Source organism: Oryctolagus cuniculus, chromosome 3 (assembly GCF_964237555.1).
Source record: "Oryctolagus cuniculus chromosome 3, mOryCun1.1, whole genome shotgun sequence".
Lineage (NCBI taxonomy): Eukaryota > Metazoa > Chordata > Mammalia > Lagomorpha > Leporidae > Oryctolagus > Oryctolagus cuniculus.
In genome coordinates, this window is record NC_091434.1 from 72,171,928 (window position 1) to 72,194,097 (window position 22,170).

The 22,170-nt window shown below is 42.2% G+C and overlaps 1 protein-coding gene and 1 non-coding gene across 2 annotated transcripts; one reads left to right on the forward strand and one right to left on the reverse strand.

Annotated features, from left to right (window-relative positions):
• The first annotated feature begins 2,220 nt into the window (after positions 1-2,220).
• Positions 2,221-2,353, forward strand: LOC127491917 (small nucleolar RNA SNORA38). Its single transcript, XR_007920844.2, has one exon. It is a non-coding gene; the product is annotated as a small nucleolar RNA SNORA38 (small nucleolar RNA).
• A 4,512-nt stretch (positions 2,354-6,865) lies between these two features.
• Positions 6,866-14,924, reverse strand: G6PC2 (glucose-6-phosphatase catalytic subunit 2). The gene is made up of 5 exons (XM_002712170.5): positions 14,652-14,924; positions 13,867-13,976; positions 11,643-11,754; positions 9,381-9,496; positions 6,866-8,612 (listed from the first exon to the last, which is right to left on the reverse strand). The coding sequence occupies exons 1-5, from the start codon at positions 14,867-14,869 to the stop codon at positions 8,101-8,103; spliced, it is 1,068 nt and encodes a 355-aa protein (XP_002712216.1). The 5' UTR covers positions 14,870-14,924; the 3' UTR covers positions 6,866-8,100.
• Between the last annotated feature and the right edge of the window lie 7,246 nt (positions 14,925-22,170).

The following is a 22,170-nucleotide window of genomic DNA, read 5'->3' on the forward strand; positions in this document are numbered from 1 at the left end:
GGTGGGTAGTAGAGTTAGAGAAAAAAAGAAAAGCCCTGTGGGGAGCGGAGTGGACTTGAAAAGCTTTTTGGAACTCCATCTCTGATTTTCCATTTATCGTGGCCATCCTCAAAAACCTTGGCATCATATAATTTGATGTTAGAGGTGTGCCACATTCAAGAAGCACATTTCAACAGCCATGAAGCATTAGAAAGTAAAGATTGTCTTTATGTCATTGAGAGACCCATAATTAACCTACAATTAGTTATTTCAATGTTGTAGTCACTTCCGTACACAGCACCACTGCTAGACACATCCAACACTGCCTGCCACACAGCAAAACCCCTCCTCCTCCTCACTGGGCCTGTTAGCATCCGTATCTGCTCAGTGTCTCTTTCAGCAAGAACGTCCTCTTTAGGATGTTGAAGAAGAGGAAATGGAGTTGGTAATTTTGATAGGTAAACAGGAAGCCTATGGATACTCTCATGCTAATAATGTTTTCCCATAACACCAGTTAATTATGTCTCCAGGTATCTCTTTTCACAGCTATAAAATTCAAATTCTAATTAGAAGCTAATACTTTGAGTACTGAAATGTTTTCTATAGATCCAAAATTGTTTTGAAAAGTAGCACATTTCAACATGGAGTACTTTTTAGAATTTATAGTCTTACTCATTGCACATAAGGAAAATTAAAGCAATATCTAGAGAACACATTTTCCAGGGTCTTCCTTCTCAACTTTTGCTCCTCTTTATAGAAAAATAAGCAAGTAATACCTCTGGAAGTCTGACACAAAGCAGTAATTCACAAAGAGCAAACAAAAGAGAGCAATTGGGTGGAAAGTGAGAACATATTAAATTTGGTTTACTGAGACCTTCAGACTTGCAGGATGTTCTAGCTGGAGTGAACTTTCCATTCTCTACTCCGACTAAGCCTTTCAGTTCAAAGCCCATACACGGAGGTCACTGACATCAAATGGCCCTGCAGAGTCACTGTGGAGAGCCGGACTAGGAGGTGGGTCTGATGACTCCAGGGTCTGGCTGCAGTCCAGAGGCAAATTTCAGCAGCCGTAAACTGCTAAGTTCCATGAAGTCTTTTGTATCTGTCTGTCTATTTGTGGGCACCTGTCTCCTGCATTCTGAGACCCTTTAGGAACTGCAAGTGGCCTGTGGTAGACCCTCTTGGTGGGCTTGGGTGGGCAGGACATCAACATTCCAGAACTAAGAGATTAAGACAAGAACGTAATTGGAAGCTCGGATGGCAACATTGACATTTCATTTGCCAAATCAATACAGTCTTCAGAGAGAGAAACAGCAAGGGCTCTACCATTTCTTTCATTCAAAAAATTGTGAAAACACAGACTTTGGGATGATCACGGAGGAAAAGAGCTCAAGGATGTTTTGATGCAGAATTACTGAGCTTAAAGGTGAGGGCAAGGGGCCAGTGCTGTGGCATAGAGGGTAAAGCTGCCACCTGCAGTGCCAGTATCCCATATGGGTGCTGGTTTAGGTCCCGGCTGCTCCACTTCTGATCCAGCCCCCTGCTAATGTGCCTGAGAAAGCAGTGGAAGATGGTCCAAGTCCTTGAACCCCTGCACCCATGTAGGAGACCTAGAAGGAGCTCGCTCGCTCTCTGCCTCTGCCTCTGCCTCTTTGTAAGCCTGCCTTTCAAACAAATAAATAAATCTTAAAAAAGATGAGGGCAATATGTGTGAAGCAGTGATGGGAGAAAGACACGCCCACATGCCCACTTTTAGAAAACTCCTTCCACTAAGGGCCAGTTGCAAGAGCGCAAATGACAGTCTGGGTAATACTGTTCATGAGACAACGCCTGAATCCAGGAAAAAGTCAATTCTTTAAGCAGAAGTTAAGCGAGATGAGATTGGCTTGACTGACATGCAGGGGTGGAGAGAGCCGTGGTGTGTAGCAGGGGAGGCCTTCATCTTCCTTAGCTGTGCATCCAGGCACACGTGCAGTCTGCTCCTCCTGCAGAGCACCCAGACCATCGGGAAACCCATGTCAGCTCCCACATGGGCCTGCACTGGAAATGGGCTGCAGTGCTGCCAGAGCCAATGCTCTTCCTTGCAGTCCCTGCTCTGAGCCACCCCCGCCCACACACACACCCATACACACGCCACCCCATCTACCCACCATCCCCGGCTCAGCAGCATCATAGCTGTTGCCTTGCACCCATTACCTTTCCCTTTCCTGCCAGCACACAAGTTTTCAAAAAGTTCATGAACCCTCTTAGAAAGGGCATGTCTGTGCTTCCCTGTCTTTGGACGTGTAAGAATTGGAGGGAAAGAAATGTGGACTTAGGGCAGTTCCTGGGCCAGCTTGTTCCTCCCAGGCTCAAGATCAACCATCCCACATAGAAGAAGGGGAAAAAGGTCATGAAAAGCACCTGTTATGGGAAAACCATGCATGGATTTCAAAAACGCACCAACATAAACTTATCTTTTATTTCTCCATGAACTTTTTGAAGTACCCTCTTATCATTCTTAGGTCACAGATTTTCAGAGATCTATGGCAAAATGTTAAAGAAAAGATTCTAAGAAATTTAAAAATTTAATACAGAAGACAATTAATTGGTCTTAGACTAACCCTTATATCCTCAGTCTTTGAATTTTCTCCCTTCTTTAGAGCAATCACTTCTGTGCTGTCAAATGAAATGAGATGTGATTTTTTTCTGCGTCATTACTTTGATCTCCATCAAAAGCTAGCAAAGACAGTAATTAGTACTCCACACCAAAGCAGCCTCAGATTTGACACAAAACTGCTTGTCCTTTGCAGAGCTGAAAATGAAGCACTTCTGATTCTTAGAATTTTCTCATGAGTTGTTGTCATGTGGCAGAAATTTCTGGGTTTGTTGCTGCTTTTTTTTTTTTTTTTCACTTTTCATTTGGGAGGATTGCTTCATATGGACCTTTTCTACTGCAAACATGGTTTAACAAGGAAAACAAAATTAGGACTTTAAAAGCTGTGGCATCGTAGGCTAAGCCTGTGCCTGTAGCGCTGGCATCCCACAAGGGCATCAGTTCGTGTTCTGGCTGCTCCTCTTCCGATCCAGCTCTCTGCTATGGCCTGGGAAAGCAGTAGAAGAAGGCCCAAGTCCTGTGTCGCTGCCCCCACGTGGGAGACCCAAAAGAAGTTTCATTGCAGCCATCTGGGGAGTGAACCAGCAGATGGAAGACCTTTCTCTCTGCCTTTCCCTCTCTGTCTGTAACTCTCTCTCTCAAACAAATAAAATATTTTTAAAAAATCAGCAAGGTTGGGGCCGGCGCCGCGGCTCACTAGGCTAATCCTCCGCCTAGCGGTGCCGGCATACCGGGTTCTAGTCCCGGTTGGGGCGCCGGATTCTGTCCCGGTTGCCCCTCTTCCAGGCCAGCCCTCTGCTGTGGCCAGGGAGTGCAGTGGAGGATGGCCCAGGTGCTTGGGCCCTGCACCCTATGGGAGACCAGGAAAAGCACCTGGCTCCTGGCTCCTGCCATTGGATCAGCGCGGTGCGCCGGTCGCAGTGCGCCGGCTGTGGCGGCCATTGGAGGGTGAACCAATGGCAAAGGAAGACCTTTCTCTCTGTCTCTCTCACTGTCCACTCTGCCTGTCAAAAATAAAAAAAAAATAAAAACAAAAAAAAATCAGCAAGGTTGCACCACACCTACGTGGACTCGGACTCACCATCTGAAAGCACTAAAGGTAAGCAGAGGAGAAAAAGCTAAGAAGGCCACCCAGTTTCATGGCAACCGGGAGATCTACGTGTTTATCCAGAGAGCTCTTTGCATGTTCCAGCGTGGCCGGGACAGACCAGCAATGACAGCAAAATCCTCAGGAGCATCTGCACACTAGAATTGTTGGTTTTGAACATTTTCTGAATATCCGCAGAAATACTGGTGCAGGCTCATGTGTACGCTAGACTCAGAGAAGCCGGAAAACTTGGTCAAAAAGTCATCCAGTCCCCCAGCATGTGGTTGTGAATATCGAGTAAAACACTGCCTGGTTTTGTGGCCCTTAGGTTTCTAGGTCATGGTGCAGAGGAGGAGAATGCAGACACCCTGATATGAGACAACAGAGCTGAGAGTCCAAGGAGAGCAAGGCAGTTAGAGCTCACAGGAGAGTGAGAGGAAGGACCTGCAAGGACAGAATCCTACATCTGCAGGGGTCCCTCAGGAAAACGCAGCAGAATCTATTAACTTAGAGCAGTTAGCAGTAATCCATGTCATCCTGCAAGAATGTGGTATAGATAACAATACAAAATAGCCTTTATTTTCAAGGAAAAGTACTGTGGGACTCGTGCTGTCCAACTTAGTAGCCACTAGGCACATATGACTACTTAAATTTAAAAAAAAGTAAGTGAAGTTTTAACATGCAGTTCCTTGGTTGCATTTCAAGAGTTCAGTAGCCACATGTGGTTGGTGGCTGCCGTATTACAGCACAGATGTGAAACATCTCCATGGGGCAGGAATTTGGCCCAGTGATTAAGATGCTAGTTGGGATGCACACATCTCATATCAGAGTGCTGTGGTTCAAGTCCCAGCTCCATTTCTGATTCCAGCTTCCTGCTAGTGCACACCCTGATAGGCAGCAGTTGGTGGCTCAACTACTTGGGTATCTGCCACCCAGATGGGTGAGCCAGATTGAGTTTCAGCTCCCAGCTTTATCCTAGCCCAGCCCTGATTGTTGTGGGCATTTAGGGAGTGAAGCAGTGGACGGCAGATCTCTGTTGGATCCTGGTGTTTTCTCTGCCATTCAGCTAAGTAAGTATAAATAAATAAAAAAGCATCCCCACCATTATAAAAAGTTGAGTTGAAGAGTACTGGAATATATAAAGTCAATGTATGAATCATTCTTTTTAAACCAACTCTTTGACTTCCTCTTTTATAAAGACTTTTTGTATGTGAATGTACATACCAATTTGATCTCAAATGTATTTATGGATTTTGAATATATAAATAAGCATTTAGAGATACAAATTTTAACTTCAAAGACACCTTATAACATTTCTTTAATTGCCCTACTGTTACAGTGAAATAGCGAGAGAAGTCACAAATTGAATCTCCTACAGGAAACGTCCAATCAGTGGGCTGTCAGAGACTCAGCAGTATGCTTGATTGCTAGTTTCAGCAATAATAAATTCTTTGCATTTCTTTTCAAAAGTGTGTATGATTGGACAGTTTCTCAAGTTACTTGCCTAGCTGTTCTCATCCTGAAAGCTCGTCACACTGACATTTTTCTCCTGGATATGTAAGATGTGTGGACATTTTGAATATATGGATATGTTAACAGTAAGTCAAATGAGCACAATTCCACTTCTGACAGATAAATTGGAAGCAGAACAGTCTTTTCCATCGTTATTAAAGGCAGGCATTTTCTCCAAGGCTGTAGGAGCTGCTGCTCTTTCTGCCTAAGCAGCTTCAACTGCAAAAGCATTTCACTGCCATCTGCCTCTCTCCAGGAGATTTCAACCAGAATCAAAGGGGAAGTCTCTTCACATGGGGCTGCTAAGGCTTTATGGCAAGTAGGGGTAGAGTCGTTGGGGATTAATTGTAGAAAATGAATCCACTTCTCATCCTACTCCCTCTCAAAGGATCACATGGCACCCAACAGATGGTGCTTCAGGGTAGTTGAAGAGAGTCTCTCTAAGGGAATGGAGAAGTGCTTTATGGAACAGTAAAGCCTTAAAGCAGAGTGCCCTGGCTGTTAATGCCTCAGTTTCCTCCGGTCTTGGTGGGAACAGGGTGAGACTGTGCTGGGATGGATGATTCTTCAAGACAAACATTACTAACCTGGTATGAAGCTTTGACAAGGGGCTCTGAGACAGGACTGAGATCTCCAACATGTGCAGAAGCTATGAGGCAAATACATCATAAAGACTTGGTGGGGACCGGCACTGTGGCTTAGCGGGTAAAGCTGCTGCCTGCGGTGGCAGCATCCCATATGGGCACCGTTTTGAGTCCCAGCTGCTCCACTTCCAATCCAGTTCTCTGCTGTGGCCTGGGAAAGCAGTAGAAGATGGCCCAAGTCCTTGGGCCCCTGCACCCGCGTGGGAGACCCAGAAGCTCCTGGCTCCTGGCTTCAGATTGGTGCAGCTCCAGCCATTGTGGCCAACTGTGGAGTGAACCAGCGGATGGAAGACCTCTCTCTCTCTCTGCCTTTCCTTCTCTCTCTCTGTAACTTTTTCAACTAAATAAATAAATCTTTTAAAAAAATGTTAAAAGACTGGAGTGAGGGATGGTGCTGTGGCATATTAGACTAAGCCTCCACCTGCGGTGCCGGCATCCCCCATCAGCACCGGTTCATGTTCCAGCTGCTCCTCTTCTGATCCAGCTCTCTGCTATGGCCTGGGAAAGCAGTACAAGATGGCCCCTGCACCCACTTGAGGGATCCAGAAGAAGCTCTTGGCTCCTGACTTCAGATCAGTGCAGCTCCAGCCATTGCGGCCATTTGGAGAGAGAACCAGCAGATGGAAAACCTTTCTGTCTCTCCCTCTTTCTGTCTGTAACTCTACCTCTCAAATAAATAAATAAATAAATCTTTTTTAAAAAAATTCTAAAAGACTGGAGTGACCTTTGAAAGGTAAAATGTAAAGGGGGTGTTGAATTTTCACCTCAAATGTCTCATCAAAATGAAATAAATTTCATTCTTAAGATAATCATTCCTCATCCCTCAGTTTTGTTCTTAAGAATCAGTTACCTTTTAAAAAAAGCTATTTAGTGTGTTTTATAAAAATTATTTAGTGTGTTCTATAAATGCACTTGGAAAGGGGCCAAGTGTATTTTTTTTTTTTTAGATTTTTAGAGGTTTTGTTATTCCCAACCAGAATCTTATCAAATAGCCCTCCCTTTACCTATTTCCATAAATATTTTTGGATTATTTAATATGTTCTCATCTAAAATCATTCATGTATTTATAGTCTTGAGAAAGTTTATAGAAGACATTAACATGTAACAAAATCAGACACAATTCTTGATTGAAATGAGTTAACAGGCTAAAGTTCAGAATTATTGGATACAATGAGGGGAAAGCTCTTCGCTGAGAAATATTGATAGTAAAATATCTATAGTCTATGAAGAATAATTTTCTAAAGTAAAGCTGTGGATTTCCATTACAGTTTATTACACACAAAGATTAATTCCAGCAAATGGATATAAACATTTAATGTTTTCCTGGTTGGAGCGAGACTGAGAAAGGCACTTGATTTCCCTGGTTTTGGAAGATTGGCATGAGAACGTCATAGTGAAGGGACAAGCCTTTTTTAGGTTAATAAGAGATAAATCTTTTTGGTAAATGTTCTGGCACAGTATCTTGAGCAGAATTTATTGAAATATTGAGAAGCATTACTAAGTACTTCAACAGAAATCAGAAGAAGTTCAAGTCCAGACAGTAGCCCCTCCGGCTCATTTCCCACGTATGTTCTTACATGTCCATATTTAGAGCCATTACGGCTCTGTTAAAACCCTGCATGCAGGGAGTAAGTCAAACTGATAAAGTGTCATTTCTGGAAAAATAGTTGTCTTACATGGCAATCACAGAACCTAAAAAACAAAAAAGGCATTCGCACTGACTGATATTTTAATTATGAAAAACAAAATCCAGTGTAATGGGACTGCGCATCAGAAAGCCTCGGGTTCGAATTCCCGTTCTAACAGTGGTGTAGCTGCAGGCACCTTTGTTCTCAGGATGGACCTCTATTTCCTTATCTTTGAAAACTGAGGGGATTGGGTTTGACCCTAAGATGCTGACAGGAACCAGAAGCAGACCAGCCTGATGTCTTCTGTTTACGTGCTGAAGGCTGTGATAAAATGGACCGCCCATGCCTCCCCACGGGCGACAATCCGGCTTCACTTCCAGGCAACTCACTCTGGCAGGGAAGGCAGGCCCTGTGTTGGCCACATTGTCAAATTTTTAAAAATATACAGAAATTCCGATTTTTGTGTCAGAGTCTGGTTTTCAATCGTTGTAAGCTAGCACAAAACAAGAACCGCGGTGAAGGCCAAGCTAAACCTACGCGCGGGCGGAGCGGGGTGACGGCCGCCACCTTGCGACCTCTGAGGAGGAAGCTGCGGCTCCGAGGGTGCGGGGAGGAGACGCCAGGGCCTAGGCTCCGCAGCACTACCTCCTCGCTCTAGTTAGTTTTCTTTTCGCTCGGCTTCATTAACATGTGAATGCAGTAGGGAATCAGAGCCACCACGGTCAGAGGGATGGATGCACTTTTACAAAAGGACAGCACATAAAACAGGTGCTCCGTGTGCGTGGGGATCTTGACGAAATGGTACAGCTGCAGCGTGGTCAGCGAGGTCATGGCGCAGAGCACCCGGAAGCTCAGCTTGTAGCCGTTTTCCCCTCGGCAGCTCAGAAGGAACATCTCAGAGTTGATTGCAAAGCCCAAGCCAAAGAGGACGCCGAGGTTTCTCACCAGCCCAGCAAAAGGCGTGGTGTCGATGTGGATCCAGTCGGGGTTGGCGCACCACTTTTTGGCGATGGGAACGGACCAGAGCAGGTCAATGTCGAGCAGTCTGAGAAGCAGGTAAAAGCCGAGCGCAAACAGGAAGAGGAAGAGGTTGGTCTTCAGGTAGGTGCTCAGGCTGGCCGTCTGGATGCCTGGAGTGTGTTCAAAGGCCTCTGCCACCAGCATGCCTGGAGGTTGCAAAGAGACACTGACCTGTGAGCCCTGGAGCCCCTGGTGAATGGATTCCCCTCTGTGTTACAGAACTTGGCCGTGGAGTTCAATGATAAAAGGCTTTATCACTGGTCTTGTTTGCCAAGTTCTACCAGCTAGCTACAGACATACCTTTGCCCTGTGGTATAATAGTAACCCAGTAGGATCAGTCGGCAGTCTTGGTGAAGGACAACCCACTCCATAGTCAGAGCACTGATCGGTGCTTGCAATTAGTATTTCAATCGCCATAGCCAATTAACTTACAGAGCCCTTGCCAAGTGTGTGGGGCTGAAAGTGGAAACTCGAGCATGGGGAACAGAGCTTTAGGATTACAAAGCAGTTTGGTTTTTAATGTAGTCCACAGCTGTGTGAGCATCACTTCAGAAGCTTCAGAAAGAGTGGCACGGCTGACGCTTGGAAGGTCCCTATTAAGTCTTCCCAGCCTGGACACATGCACACTGCCTCAAGCGATGATTTGAGAGCTGAAGTCAGTTCTAGAGTCACTTCAGAAAAACCCATCTCACTACACAGGCACTTATGCCATTAGTGACACTGTGCCATGTGTACCTGGAGGCTACGAGAGATGTGTTGAACCACTTAAGATCATAGGATAGAACATAGTATCAGCGGTTTGTCAGAATTACCCCTGAAATTGAAGAACTGATTACCACGGAGGATCTGACACCCTAATACAAATAAAGCTAAAACTTTAAATAACACAACGAAAGGTAAGTGATCATATTTACCACCAATTACTCCAAGAATAACTTGATGAGGAAAATGTGTTGCTATGAATACTCTGGAGATGCAGACACTGATTTGAATCAACCAAAAAAGACTCCAAAGAAATGACCAGGTCAGTCTACAATAAAAGAATAGATAAGTATAAAAAACCAAAGAAATTGTATTGCTTTTAAATTTAGAGGGGGGTTATATCATCTCAGAGGAGTTGTCTCACAGTGATGTAACATCATGATTTTAGAATCTTTTTCAAAGTGTTTCCGTGTGTGGATGGATTTAAAAGGCTTCAACAGGTTTCTCAATGCATTAAATGTAACTAATACTATGTTCTGAGATTTTAATAAATGCTAAGAAATATAGGGGCCAATATATGGGGTCGTAGTAGGTTAAGTTTCCACCTGGCATCTCATATGGGCTGTGGTTTAAGATCCAGCTCCATGCTATTGGCCTGGGAAAGCAATGGAAGATGGTACAAGTGCTTGGGCCCCTGCATTCATTATGTGGGAGACCCGAAAGAAGCTCCTTGCTCAGGACTTCAGATTGGCTCACCTCCAGCCATTACGGATATTTGGGGAGTGAACCAGAAGAACTCTCTGTCTCTCCTTCTATCTGTAACTCTGCCTCTCAAAAAAAAAAAAAAAAAAAAAAAAAAAAAAAAAAAACCTGACAACCAAGAAATAAGAATATTGCCTAATTGCCTTAATGAAGTAGAGGAATTCCTAATGGCAAGCATGATCAAGAATGAACCACATATGTTTGTATTCCCTGTCATGTGTTTTCTGATTTTCTCCCTCCTCTGTCAACCTTTCTTTACCTGAAGAAACTGCCACTCACATAAAAAGCCCAGAAACATTCCATGAAAGGCAAGTTCTCATTGAGTTTAATTTCCCAGACTCAAAGAGTCCTGATTCCTAGTTTTGGTTAAGATTTAGAAAAGAAACAAGGACTTGACCTATGGGTTATGTATTTTTTTTTTTATTAAAACCAGCAATGTGCAAAAAAATTCCTAAAAAGTTCAGAGGGGAAAAAAAACTCTGAAAATTCAAGCAACACTTGTTGTTTGATGAAAATAAGCAGTAATGAGTTCAAGGCTTTATTCCTGATATTCAGACCAAAATTTGGTTATTTAAAGACTAAGGAATAGAAAAGAAACACTGAAATAGTAAGATGAATAAACAAGGATTTGATAATGTTAAGGTGAGGAACAGCCATAGAATTTTTTTTATTAAAAATTGATATAAGAACTTTTTAGAAGAAATGCATATTTCCCCAGATTTGGTAATTGGGAAAATTAGAAAAAAGTAAGGTTTTTCTAGATCCCTACTTGGAAAATTATCTAGGAAGAGAAATGCTAATTTCTTTAAATTATAACACGTTTCTATTTTTGTTGGTGTTTTAAAGTTGGATAATGAATACATTAAGACATACAGGTCTCATTAGAATAATCTTTAAAATCGTTCACTTTCTTTGCTTATTTATTTCTTAAAGTGTCCAGTGCTACTCTAAAAAGTGGAATATGTCATGGATCTTGGACTTTTTTTTTTTTTTTGGAGAAATTTTATATCATGGTATATGCTATACCATCTATTTTTTGAAAGTTTAACTGACAAATCTTATATCAGATACCCTAAGAATTTGTGACTGAAGTTGTGCTAAGGATAGTTTTAATGATGGTTATAAGATTTCAGGAAAGAAACAGCCCAATTCTGACAAAGTTTGAAAGGTATTTTGTAATTTAACTTTATTAAAGTTCTGGGCCTTCTTAAACATTAAGAAATCTGCTAACATCAACTCTACTAACATTCAGGTTTAAGTTTCTTCTTGAATGTTTTTAATGAAAAAGTTTTCAGAGTCTTTAAAGCTAGAAGGTGTTACTGATGTCAAAGAATTGGCAAAGAAGGAAGCATAAGTTTATTAAATAAAGTGATGCAGTCAAAATAAATGTTGATTCCCAGAACTGAAGTTAATCTTAAAACAAGGAACTGTGTGCATGAAAATATTTCCTTTTATGATTTTAGATGACTTATTTGTGATCTACTAAGATAATTATTATATTTTGGAAATCTAGAGGCACATTTAGCAAATCATTAACGAGTTAAACATTTTCAAGCCTTTAAAATGGGAGTAGCTGTGAACTAATTAGGGAACTATCAAAAAGCAAAATGTTAATTTTCTATTAATTTTGCTGTTTTAGCCTTGGTAGATAGAATAAGCACATTTCATTGAGTGACTTAAAATACACTCAGTGAAGCTGGAGTCAGACTGACCTGTGCAGAGTGACAGAGAACTTATCCATCCGACTGACAGTGTGGCTCAGGGCAGCTGTTACCATGACGTACCAGACACACGATGACCCCATTGCATGGCCAGATGGACTTCCTGCAACAGCAAAGTGTCCATCCATTTCAAAGGTGGCTAGTTAGGTATCAAGATCAGAAGCTGGACACTGGAATAGCAAACTCATGAAAATTACACATAATTCAGATTTTTTAAAATAGGGCAAATGATGGTTAGAAATAGTTAGAACTAAGGAAAATTGAATCTAATTGATCCTCAAAAGCACCATTTCCAGTCCCCCCCCCCAGATTTTTCAATCTCATTGAATTCCAGAAACCAATATATTCAAGGCTAATTAAAATGTTGGGCTATTACACCAAAATCTGCCAAAACCCTATTCATGCTTTTTATCTAATTGTTTTTAACTGAAAAGAAAAGAAAAATCCTTCTGGTGGATTATGATTCAGTGTATTTTCCCTGGGCTGAAAAGTTTGCTAAATGCTATGTTTGCTATGCCTGTTGTTTTACTAATTGACTTTCAAATGAGGAGCTACCTCTGTGCCAGTCTCCTGGCTGCTGCAGTGAGAATCTTTGTTATGAAATGAAGCAGGAGGAGAAGCTGTGAAGGGGCATTAATCCTGGCAGAAAAAACCTACTAACAGATAGCATTTCTGCCTCTGCTTCAATGTTCTCCTGATTTTTCACCTAGTGGACATTCATTCAGGTTAAATACCAGTCTGTCGTGGGGGTAGGGATATTCCTCCTTTATTTAACAAAGACAAACCCACTTCTAATCTGCAAGAATTTTCCGTCTTTTCTAAGCTTCAGTGAATTATATATCTCTAACGGGTGAATATGGAATACAGTATTCCCCTCCCTCTCTTCCGGAAGTCCTGCGATAGACTGAAATAGCATTTCAGTTGTCTCGAAGGTTATTGTTCATGTATTCATCACACATTAGTTTCACAAAGAGGAAATACATCATCTTTGCCCTGATGGAACTCAGTCTAAGCTGTCAGGTGTAAAGAGAATTAAAAATAGTGTAGTATGATTAGTGATATAAAAGACATGTATACTTTTATGGGAATGAAAGACATTCAGAAAATTCTTTAAGAACTTTCACATTCACTGTATTCCAGGGTTAGTTTCAAAGGATTCAAGTAATAAGAATTTTATATTATGCAACAAACTTATTAAAATAGCATGCCATTTTCTTTATATTTTTAAAAACCTTCTTGCAGTCTTAAGCTCAACTTCCATGATAAAGATTTTGCATTCATTTAGAATTTTACTTCTAGTAAAAAGGAGATGGTCCACGAAGCCCACTTATATACTAAGCATATAAAAGAAAAACGTTTGAAGAAATTATACTCAGGTTAGAGATGATATTTACTGGCACTAGTAAGATGGAGAACTTCCTACCTTTCTTTTTTTTATTTTTATTTTTATTTTTGACAGGCAGAGTGGACAGTGAGAAAGAGAGACAGAGAGAAAGGTCTTCCTTTGCCGTTGGTTCACCCTCCAATGGCCGCCGCAGCTGGCGCACTGCGGCTGGCACACTGCGCTGATCCGATGGCAGGAGCCAGGTACTTCTCCTGGTCTCCCATGGGGTGCAGGGCCCAAGCACTTGGGCCATCCTCCACTGCACTCCCTGGCCACAGCAGAGAGCTGGCCTGGAAGAGGGGCAACCGGGACAGAATCCGGCGCCCCGACTGGGACTAGAACCCGGTGTGCCTGCGCCGCAAGGCGGAGAATTAGCCTAGTGAGCCGCGGCCCTACCTTTCTTATACAAAATTTGTCTATTCTTTCCTTGCTCATGAAATTCTCAAAAGACCAAAGTAACTTTGAAAGTTTCTCAGCAGCAGATAAATCAACAATTCTGAAATCTTAATATAGTTCCTTGGGAATTTGCTCTAGCTAGCTGTTGTTTGTTTAGTATCAAACAATGACATTATTCCAAAATGTAAATCATCAAACATAAAATCATTTGGGGGAGTATTCTCCCAACCTTCCCTTTCACAAATAACACTGGAATTTGATTATTCATAAGACTCATTCTCATTAGCAATTTTGATGCCTGTGAACTTTCAGCATGCCCACCTAACCCATTTTGATACTTATATATAATAGCATATTGTTTATCATATAATACTCACAAATAATGACTCTCTGTTGACATGTCTTCCGTAAGTTGAAGCTACTGTAACTGCTTACCTGGACCTGTTTCACAGGTAGTGGGGAACTGTTCAAGGCATGGACTTGAGTGATTTGGGTAAATCTGAGTTTCTTGGACCCACCAGTAAGGCCGATGACCAAATAATATCCTGTATTTGAAGAAATGTAAATATGTACATATTTTTAAATACAGAACTATTATGTAATTGAAGAGTAGCTATTTTTTCCTATAAAAATGACTCAAGGACAGGGCCCATGGGGAGAGCTCATGGTTATTGTGCTGCACCCCCAGAATGTACAAGTGTTGCCTGTTAATCAAAATAACCAAATGAACATGATTTTAAGTAATAACAATATAAAAAGTAAAGTGATTTAAAATATAAAATGAGACTTTGAGAGATCTTGGATTCTAGGCTTTCATTCATTACAGAAGATGGTAATTATTTGGATGTTAGCATCTTATTTTCCCATAAACACAGGGACTTTTTCCTTGTGGGAAGTCCTGTGGGTGCTTTGGGTACTTAAACCAGGAAGATCAAAATTGTTCCTGAAATCACCAATCTGTTTACTATGGTGCCCCTCACTTAACTAACTTCTCGGTTAATCACAGAATATGTGTTACAGGGTTTTGGAATTTATAAATCAGTTAAAGTATACATTTCTATGCTTTTTATAAGCTCTATTTATGAATCTGGTGTTTCAAGTTAACTGGTACGTTTGAAAGACTTTCCAAGTCAAACTACACGTACCTGAAATTTGATCATAAACCAAAGCTACAAATTAAAGAATAAGTTTTAGGAAAAGTGAAACAAAACAAGTCTTACCATTTAAATATAAGATTGAACCAATCCCCAATGACTGCTACCCATATCATCTTGGTTCCAACTGTCTGATTAAGTTGAAACCAAAGTGGAAAATAAATAGAAAAGATATTCCGGGGGTCTCCAACATTGGACATAAAATTTAGAAAATCGTAGTAAGCCCGATAGTCCTTCTGCAAATGCTGAATAACGAGCACTCCATTCCTGTGAAGGAAATCCATCTTGAAAAAGAGACAGAACAATTAGAGTTGAGGAGTTGAGGTGCTGTGAGTCGCACCGTTTTTATATGGTACCCTTGTGGTGTGCCAAGCCATTATTGTAACATGTGATGCTGACCATCTGTGGAGAGGGCATGTCGGCCCTCTGCTGGAAAGCTCATTTGTTTATGATTTTAATTGGTGGTAAAGAGGTGAAGTACATGTTGATCTGTGTCAATTTGAGGGGAAACTTGGACAGAAGCACAATGAATTTCTTATGCAACCTCCCTTTTACGTGAACAGTTGGACTGTGTTTGCTTGAAATTTTTTGCACAGTTCATTTCGTTCAAGGGCAGACATTAACAATTTCTATGCTTGGCTAGAAGACTACAAAAGTAATTATTGCATGTCAAATAGCCCTTTAAGCCATGCATTTTAATTTAAGATAGACTGTGACTCACTGACTATTTTATTGGGTCTTTGAGGAAAATGGTTGAGTAAATACTTGGACATAAAAATTCATATGACAGATTATTTGCTGATCACAAACTTTAAATTAAAATAGTTTGATACTCCCTTGTTATTAAGAGTGATAGGATACATTTAGAACAGGGAAAGAAATATATGGAATATATGAGGTTTGGAAGGAAACGGGTTGCTTTTTGACTATGAGGCAACAAAGTAGAAAAAGAAGTTACTTGGGTCATAGAAATGTGTGAGGACCGAGTTGTGTTTTTATAGACTAGAGAGTAGGGGTAACTAGGATTGGGTTGCTCCTCATGTGAAAAAGATAGGAATAAATTTCAGCCTTAAGGAAAATGGTTTGTTGAAAACAGAATATTTCGGGGGGAAATAAGTGGGAGGCATCAAACGAAACAGGAGATTGGGAGTAAACAGAAGGACAATACAAAGAGACCCAGGGCTCCAAGTCAGAGATGCTGGTTCTCATGAGCCAGGAGGATTGGTGTGAAGGAAATTGAGCCCCACCAGGACCAGGTGGGCAAAGGCGGAGCTAGGCAGCCTTCCTTTACTGTTGAGGCTGTTTTCTCTGGTAATCACAGCATCTGTCACTAGGAAGCTTTCCCACAGGCTATGAGTATCATAGAGTCGTGTCTCATCATTTAACCGCATCGTCATTTAGGGAGCTCTGCCATTTCTTGGTACCTGTCTGGCCTTTGTTGCCTCCCTTGGAAACAGTGCACCCACTGACCAAAATCTTGGGTGTTGAGGCAGGCATTTGACCTACTGGGATGCCTGCATCCCATTTTGGAGTGCCTAGGTTCAAATCCTAGCTCTGCACTGAGCTCCAGCTTTCTGCTAATGCAGACACTGGGAGACAGCAAATGATGACTCAAGTAGTTGGGTTCCTGCCACCCACCTGGGAAACATGGATTGAGTTCCTAGCTCCCAACTTCTCCAGCTGTTGTGAGCATTTAGGGAGTGAACCAACAGCTGAGTGCACTTTCTCTCTCTCTCCCTCTCATTGTGTGTGTGTGTGTGTGTGTGTGCATATGTCTCCGCCATTAAACTTAACTACATATCTTTTGAAGTATTTTTTAAAATGCCATACCTTAGTCCCACCCTAGGTCAGTTAATTTTCTGGTGATGGGATTTAGGCATAGTATTATAAAATGTACTTTCCAAGGTATTCCAATGTAGAATGGAGGTTTAGAATCATTGTGCTGAAGCAAATTCAAATGAGGCAGTAGCCTGGACTGATGATCAGTGTCTATGCTTCTGGCTTTTTTGTTTTGCAAATTCAGGTTCTGTCATTTCCATAATATCTTTAATGAACCATGCGGAAGGACCTAACTTCTCTTTTTTTTTTTTTCTAAATGTTTGAGCTACATGGTTCATAATATGCATTTTCTGCAAAATGTTTTGTCCTTAAATCAGGGTGTGAATAACATCAAATACATTTGCTTTCCAATTAAAAATTAAGCTTCATGCTAGTTCAGCCCTTCAGAGTCTGTGGACTGTGATGAAGGTGACAGCCCACTAGCTTTTCCTTACAGGTGGTTGATTTAGAAAGGCTGTTTCCTGGGGCCTATGTGGTTCTAGAGACTGTGAGACAATTGAAGCAAAAGAGCCCTAGGATTTGTTTTGCACATTCTCAGATTGGCCAAATCTGCTTATTCCTCCTGGATCGTCACTGTTAGTCTTTCCTGTCTTCATTTCTATGCACCCCCGCAGCAGTCCTCCTCTGGGCAGCATCCTTGCCACTCCTCTGACAGTGCTTTCTCCCAAATATTCTTTTTTCTTAGGTTTTTGTATAAGTCTCCCAGGGCTGCTGTAAGTACCAGACTGGGTGGCTGGTACAAATGTTTATTTTTCTTGCAGTTATGGAGGCTGCAAGTCTTAAAACCCTCAAAACCGTCCCTTTGTTTTGAGTTAGTTCTAGTGAATGAATTCTTCCAGTTCTTTTTGGGTTCTCATTCTGGTACACTTAAACTTCCCCCTAGATTTTCATTTATAGTAAAATCCCATGTGTTTTACCTAGATTAAAAGCTGTAGCACACGGGCCGGCGCCGCGGTTCACTAGGCTAATCCTCCGCCTAGCGGCGCCGGCACACCGGGTTCTAGTCCCGGTTGGGGCGCCGGATTCTGTCCCGGTTGCCCCTCTTCCAGGCCAGCCCTCTGTTGTGGCCAGGGAGTGCAGTGGAGGATGGCCCAGGTGCTTGGGCCCTGCACCCCATGGGAGACCAGGAAAAGCACCTGGCTCCTGGCTCCTGCCATTGGATCAGCGCGGTGCGCCGGCCGCAGCGCGCCGGCCGCGGCAGCCATTGGAGGGTGAACCAACGGCAAAAGGAAGACCTTTCTCTCTGTCTCTCTCTCTCTATCCACTCTGCCTGTCAAAAAAAAAAAAAAAAAAAAAAAAAAAAAGCTGTAGCACAGAGGCCAGAATATATGCAATACATTTTGCCACACAAAATATTATATAACCACAAAATAAATTGTTCTGGGGGGAGGAGAATGATTTTATCTTTCTGCACAGAAAACTCAACAATGTAAATATAACCCAGTTTAGTGGTTAAATTTAGCCTTTGCTTTTTCTGGCTCTGCAGTGGAAGCCACCGATTTTGGGCCTAGGATATTGCCTGCCCAGTGATGGTGGGTCTCATTGTATCTCTCACTGTAGTTGGTCCTAATGACTTCCACTGGCTTAGCCAGATTGCCTGTGTTTTCTGATTCACTTGCGTGAAGATGAAAGTAGTATACCTGTCTTCCTGCGGACTAGTCGCCCTAACCTGGCTTTCCTCTTGATGATGCAGCAGGGTACCCGTATCTTAAGCCCCAGAGCTGGCAGGAAGATGAAGGGATCCATATCATGTGTAATCACTATTGTCAAAATTTGTTATTCCCTGCCAAGTTGGTGGTGGTATTGACCCACACTTTTCAGTGGGGACATCACCTCTCTTAACTTACTCCCTTTTTAAAGACCCTGTTTCCAAGTACAGCCACCCATAAATGGAGACAAGTTTAGGCCAAACCTAACTTGATTTAACAGGCATCCTCTTAGCCGGGTCTCTTCAGTCCCTAGTAGTTCCTATCCTGAGCTGATTGATTTAGCATCAGTGAACTTGAAATTGCATACAAGGTATACATACTGGTGTGCATTTCTTGGAAGACCATTTCTTGTCAACTTGCTTCACAGCCTGTGTCAGCGATCTCTGCCTCTTGCCTTGTCTGCTCCATACTTGTGGGCCAGTTCAAACAGCTGAGCGTCTGTGTGGCCATCAAAGGGCTGGGTGAACCGGTTAATCACAGGAAGCAATTTCTATGGCTTATAGAGGATAGCCCTTTGCTGCTGCAGCCAACTGTGTGCATGCATGGGCGGGTAAGGGAGAACCTTTGACAAAATGAGTGAGATCCATTTGGGGATGAAAGTCCTGTCCAATGCCAACATGCTTAGGACTCTTACTAAACGTGAGACTTACCTCCTTGTTGGTCTCCTGCTTCTTCCCCTTGGCTTTCTTTCCTTTCAGCATCTTTTTGGGCAGCTGGAGGAGAAACCATGCAATACATTCTTATCATAAGATGAGCCATTCATCACTGAGTTATAGTGTTCACTATAATTCAGCATCATTCCAAAATATTTGACATTAGCTTGTGTCACTGATGCAGTGGAAACAAACAGAAATGTGTTTTGGAGCCACTGACCTTTAATGTCTCTGCATAGCTATTATCCTTTACCACAAACTTATCTGCCTTCTATAACATAAATTGCATTTGAGATCTCTTCAGTGTCACCTTGCAATGTAAAATGGATTTATTTCAGACCAAGTTTAGACTTTAATGACTTTCAGAAAATAATTACCTCTATTCTGGCTAGCATCCCAGGCATATTGGCATTCCATAATGACATTGTTATAAATGATCCCACAAGAGCTACTCCAGGCACTCCCTCCACTAGTCCCATTATGTGCTTTTCTCTAGAAATGATCAAGACTCATACATTCATAAAGTCTTAATTTTTTTTAATCATGCTGTGGTTTGAATAGGATTTGTTTCCCAAATTCATGCAGATTTTCTCCCTAGAGTCATAGACTGGTGGTGCTAGGATGGTGTTTGAGAGGTTGGCGCAGTTGGAGGTCTTTTGGTCTCTGGTGGGAGTGTACACTTGGGAGTGGTTCTTCTGAGAGGATGGGTTAGAAATCCAAGTTGGGCCCAGCTGCTTTCTTTGTTTCCAGGCTCGCCATGTGATCCTTCCTCTACATGTCATTGCTACCCTCCAGCCTTCCCAGGCAGCCAAACTGAATCTCCAGAGCCATGAGCTAAAATGAACCTCCTTTTTGTATAAGTAGCCTGTGCTAGGTATTCAGTTATACAGGTCAAAAGCTGACGAAAATCACCAAAAGACTCAACATAGTTGCACACTAAATAGTGCTAGAGTGATTAGTATGTGTAAGACAATGTAAACTTTAGCATACATCCAACTCATCTGGGGGGCTTGTTAAAACACAGATTATGGGGACCTATTTCCAGAATCTTTGATTTCAGTAAGAATGGAGTGGGACCTGATTTTTCCCTCCCTCCTTCCCTCCCTTCCTCATCGCCCCCACCTTTTCCTTTTAAGATTTATTTATTTTGAAAGAGTTACAGAGACAGAAAGGGGGGAAGAGAGAGATAGAGAGATTTCTTCCATCTGCTGGTTCACTCCCTAGATGGCTGCAATGGCAAGGACTGGGCAAGGCCAAAGCCAGGAGCTTCATTCAAATCTCCCATGTGGGTAGCAGGAGCCCAAACACTGGGGCCATCCTCTGCTGCTTTCCCAGGACATTAGCAGCGAGCTGGAGCAGAACTGGAGCAGCCAGAATGCAAACTGGCTCCTATATGGAATGCCGCATCATAGGTGGTGGCTTTACTTATTGGTCCACAATGCTGACTCTGAGTCCATTTCTGACAGCATCCCAGATGATGGTGATGTGTGGGGAGCCTCACTTTTGAGTGAGGAACTTCACTTCTGGGTAGGCAGCTGCACTTCTGAGAAGCACTAGTGTAAGACATTGATTCTTGCATGTACTAGGAATGACAGGATCTTGGAGCTGGCGATCTAGTAGGGGAGATAAGGTACTTACACAAGTAACAGACCCCTAGAAGTGGACAGATAAAGTAAATGGAAAGCAGGAAAGGCAGATGCAACTTTCAATCTTTGCGACTAGAGAGATTGTTGTGGACTGGGCCTTGATACATGAGTAGAATTTAGAGATGCAAAATGTAGACCCAAAGGGAAAAGTATATTCCAGAATATAATGTACATAATATCATTATCACACTTGAATACATTAACATTAATTGATGAATATATTGCTTTTAATCTAGAAAAGAAATCCCTATTTTTGGCATTTGTGAGATAGTTTAAAAATTACTTAGGCTGGTGCCGCGGCTCACTAGGCTAATCCTCCGCCTGCAGTGCTGGCACCCCGGGTTCTAGGCCCTGTTGGCGCGCTGGGGTCTGTCCCGGTTGCTCCTCTTCCAGTCCAGCTCTCTGCTGTGGCCTGGAAAGGCAGTGGAGGATGGTCCAAGTGCTTGGGCCCTGCACTCGCATGGGAGACCAGGAGGAAGCGCCTGGCTCCTGGCTTCGGATCGGCGTAGCGTGCCAGCTGTAGCGGCCACTTCGGGGGGGTGAACCAATGGCAAAAGGAAGACCTTTCTCTCTGTCTCTCTCTCTCACTGTCTAACTCTGCCTGTCAAAAAAAAAAAATTACTTAGTTAGATTCATAGAGACAGACAATAGAACATTGGTTCTATTTTACCTGAGGGACGAACAGAATGGGACTTGCTGTTTAATGGGCACAGAGTTCAAGTTTTCAAGATGAAAGGAATTCTGGACGTGAAGAGTGATAGTTACACAATAGTGTGATACACTTAATGCCACTGAACTGTACACTTAAAAATGGGGAGATAGTAAGCTTTATGTGTATTTTACCACAACATTTTTCTCACTACATTGAATCTTAGAATGCATTTGAAATACACTCTTTTTTGTGTTTTGCTCTGAAGCTCTAAAGCTTTACTCTTCTAAACAATTTTATTGAGGCATAATTTATGTGTCCCAGACACCACCATTAGAAATGTACAATTCAGATCATCTTCAGTGTCTGTAGAGTTGAGAATCACTGCGGAGCGTCATCCCCAGGGATTCTCGTGTGCCCCTTGTCAGGCAGGGCTTGCTTCTGCCCCCAGCTCCAGGCAACCACTAAACTGCTTTCTGTCTCTCCCGTTCTGCCTTTTCTGGTTATTTCTTATAAATGGAATCACACAATTTGTAGTCTTTTGCATCTGAACGCTTTCACTTAGCATAACAGTTTTTCAGGAATAAATATTTTCTCAGTATGCATAAGCCTTTTTAGTCAATTTCCTGGGCATTAAATTGATTGCTTTTGATAATTTTGGCCACTTTTATTGTTTCTTTTCAGGAGAAAATATGTAGTGACTTCTTCACTTCTCCCTTCTGGAGATCTCAGTGTTTCATTCATTTTACTTTTTAATTCTGGGGAGAAGATGAAAGAATGCATTTGAAACCCAGTGCTAAAGATTATCCATGTGGATACAGTGCTTCAATTATAGCAGTTATTGGAAGCTTCATTTTCTTGAATGATCTAGTCTAGTACTTTCTGACACAAGCCACGCAGAAATCTAGAGGATTTCAAATTCTCATTCGAGAGTCTTAGAAATGCAGCAAGCATTTTGTTTTTTTTTTTTAAATATATATTTAGGGACTGGCGCTGTGGCATAGCTGGTAAAGCTGCTGCCTGCGATGCCAGTATCCCATATGGGCGCCAGTTCGCATCCTGGCTGCTCCACTTCTGATCCAGCTCTCT

Bases quoted from the DNA above. Each gene is read 5' to 3' on its own strand.
- G6PC2 (XM_002712170.5), bottom strand. From the start codon at position 14,869: ATGGATTTCCTTCACAGGAATGGAGTGCTCGTTATTCAGCATTTGCAG. The intron at 11,755-13,866 runs GTAAGCAGTTAC...TTGCTGTTGCAG, and splicing joins TACCTGTGAAACAGGTCCAG to GAAGTCCATCTGGCCATGCA. The intron at 8,613-9,380 runs GTAAATATGATC...TGCAACCTCCAG, and splicing joins TATTCTTGGAGTAATTGGTG to GCATGCTGGTGGCAGAGGCC.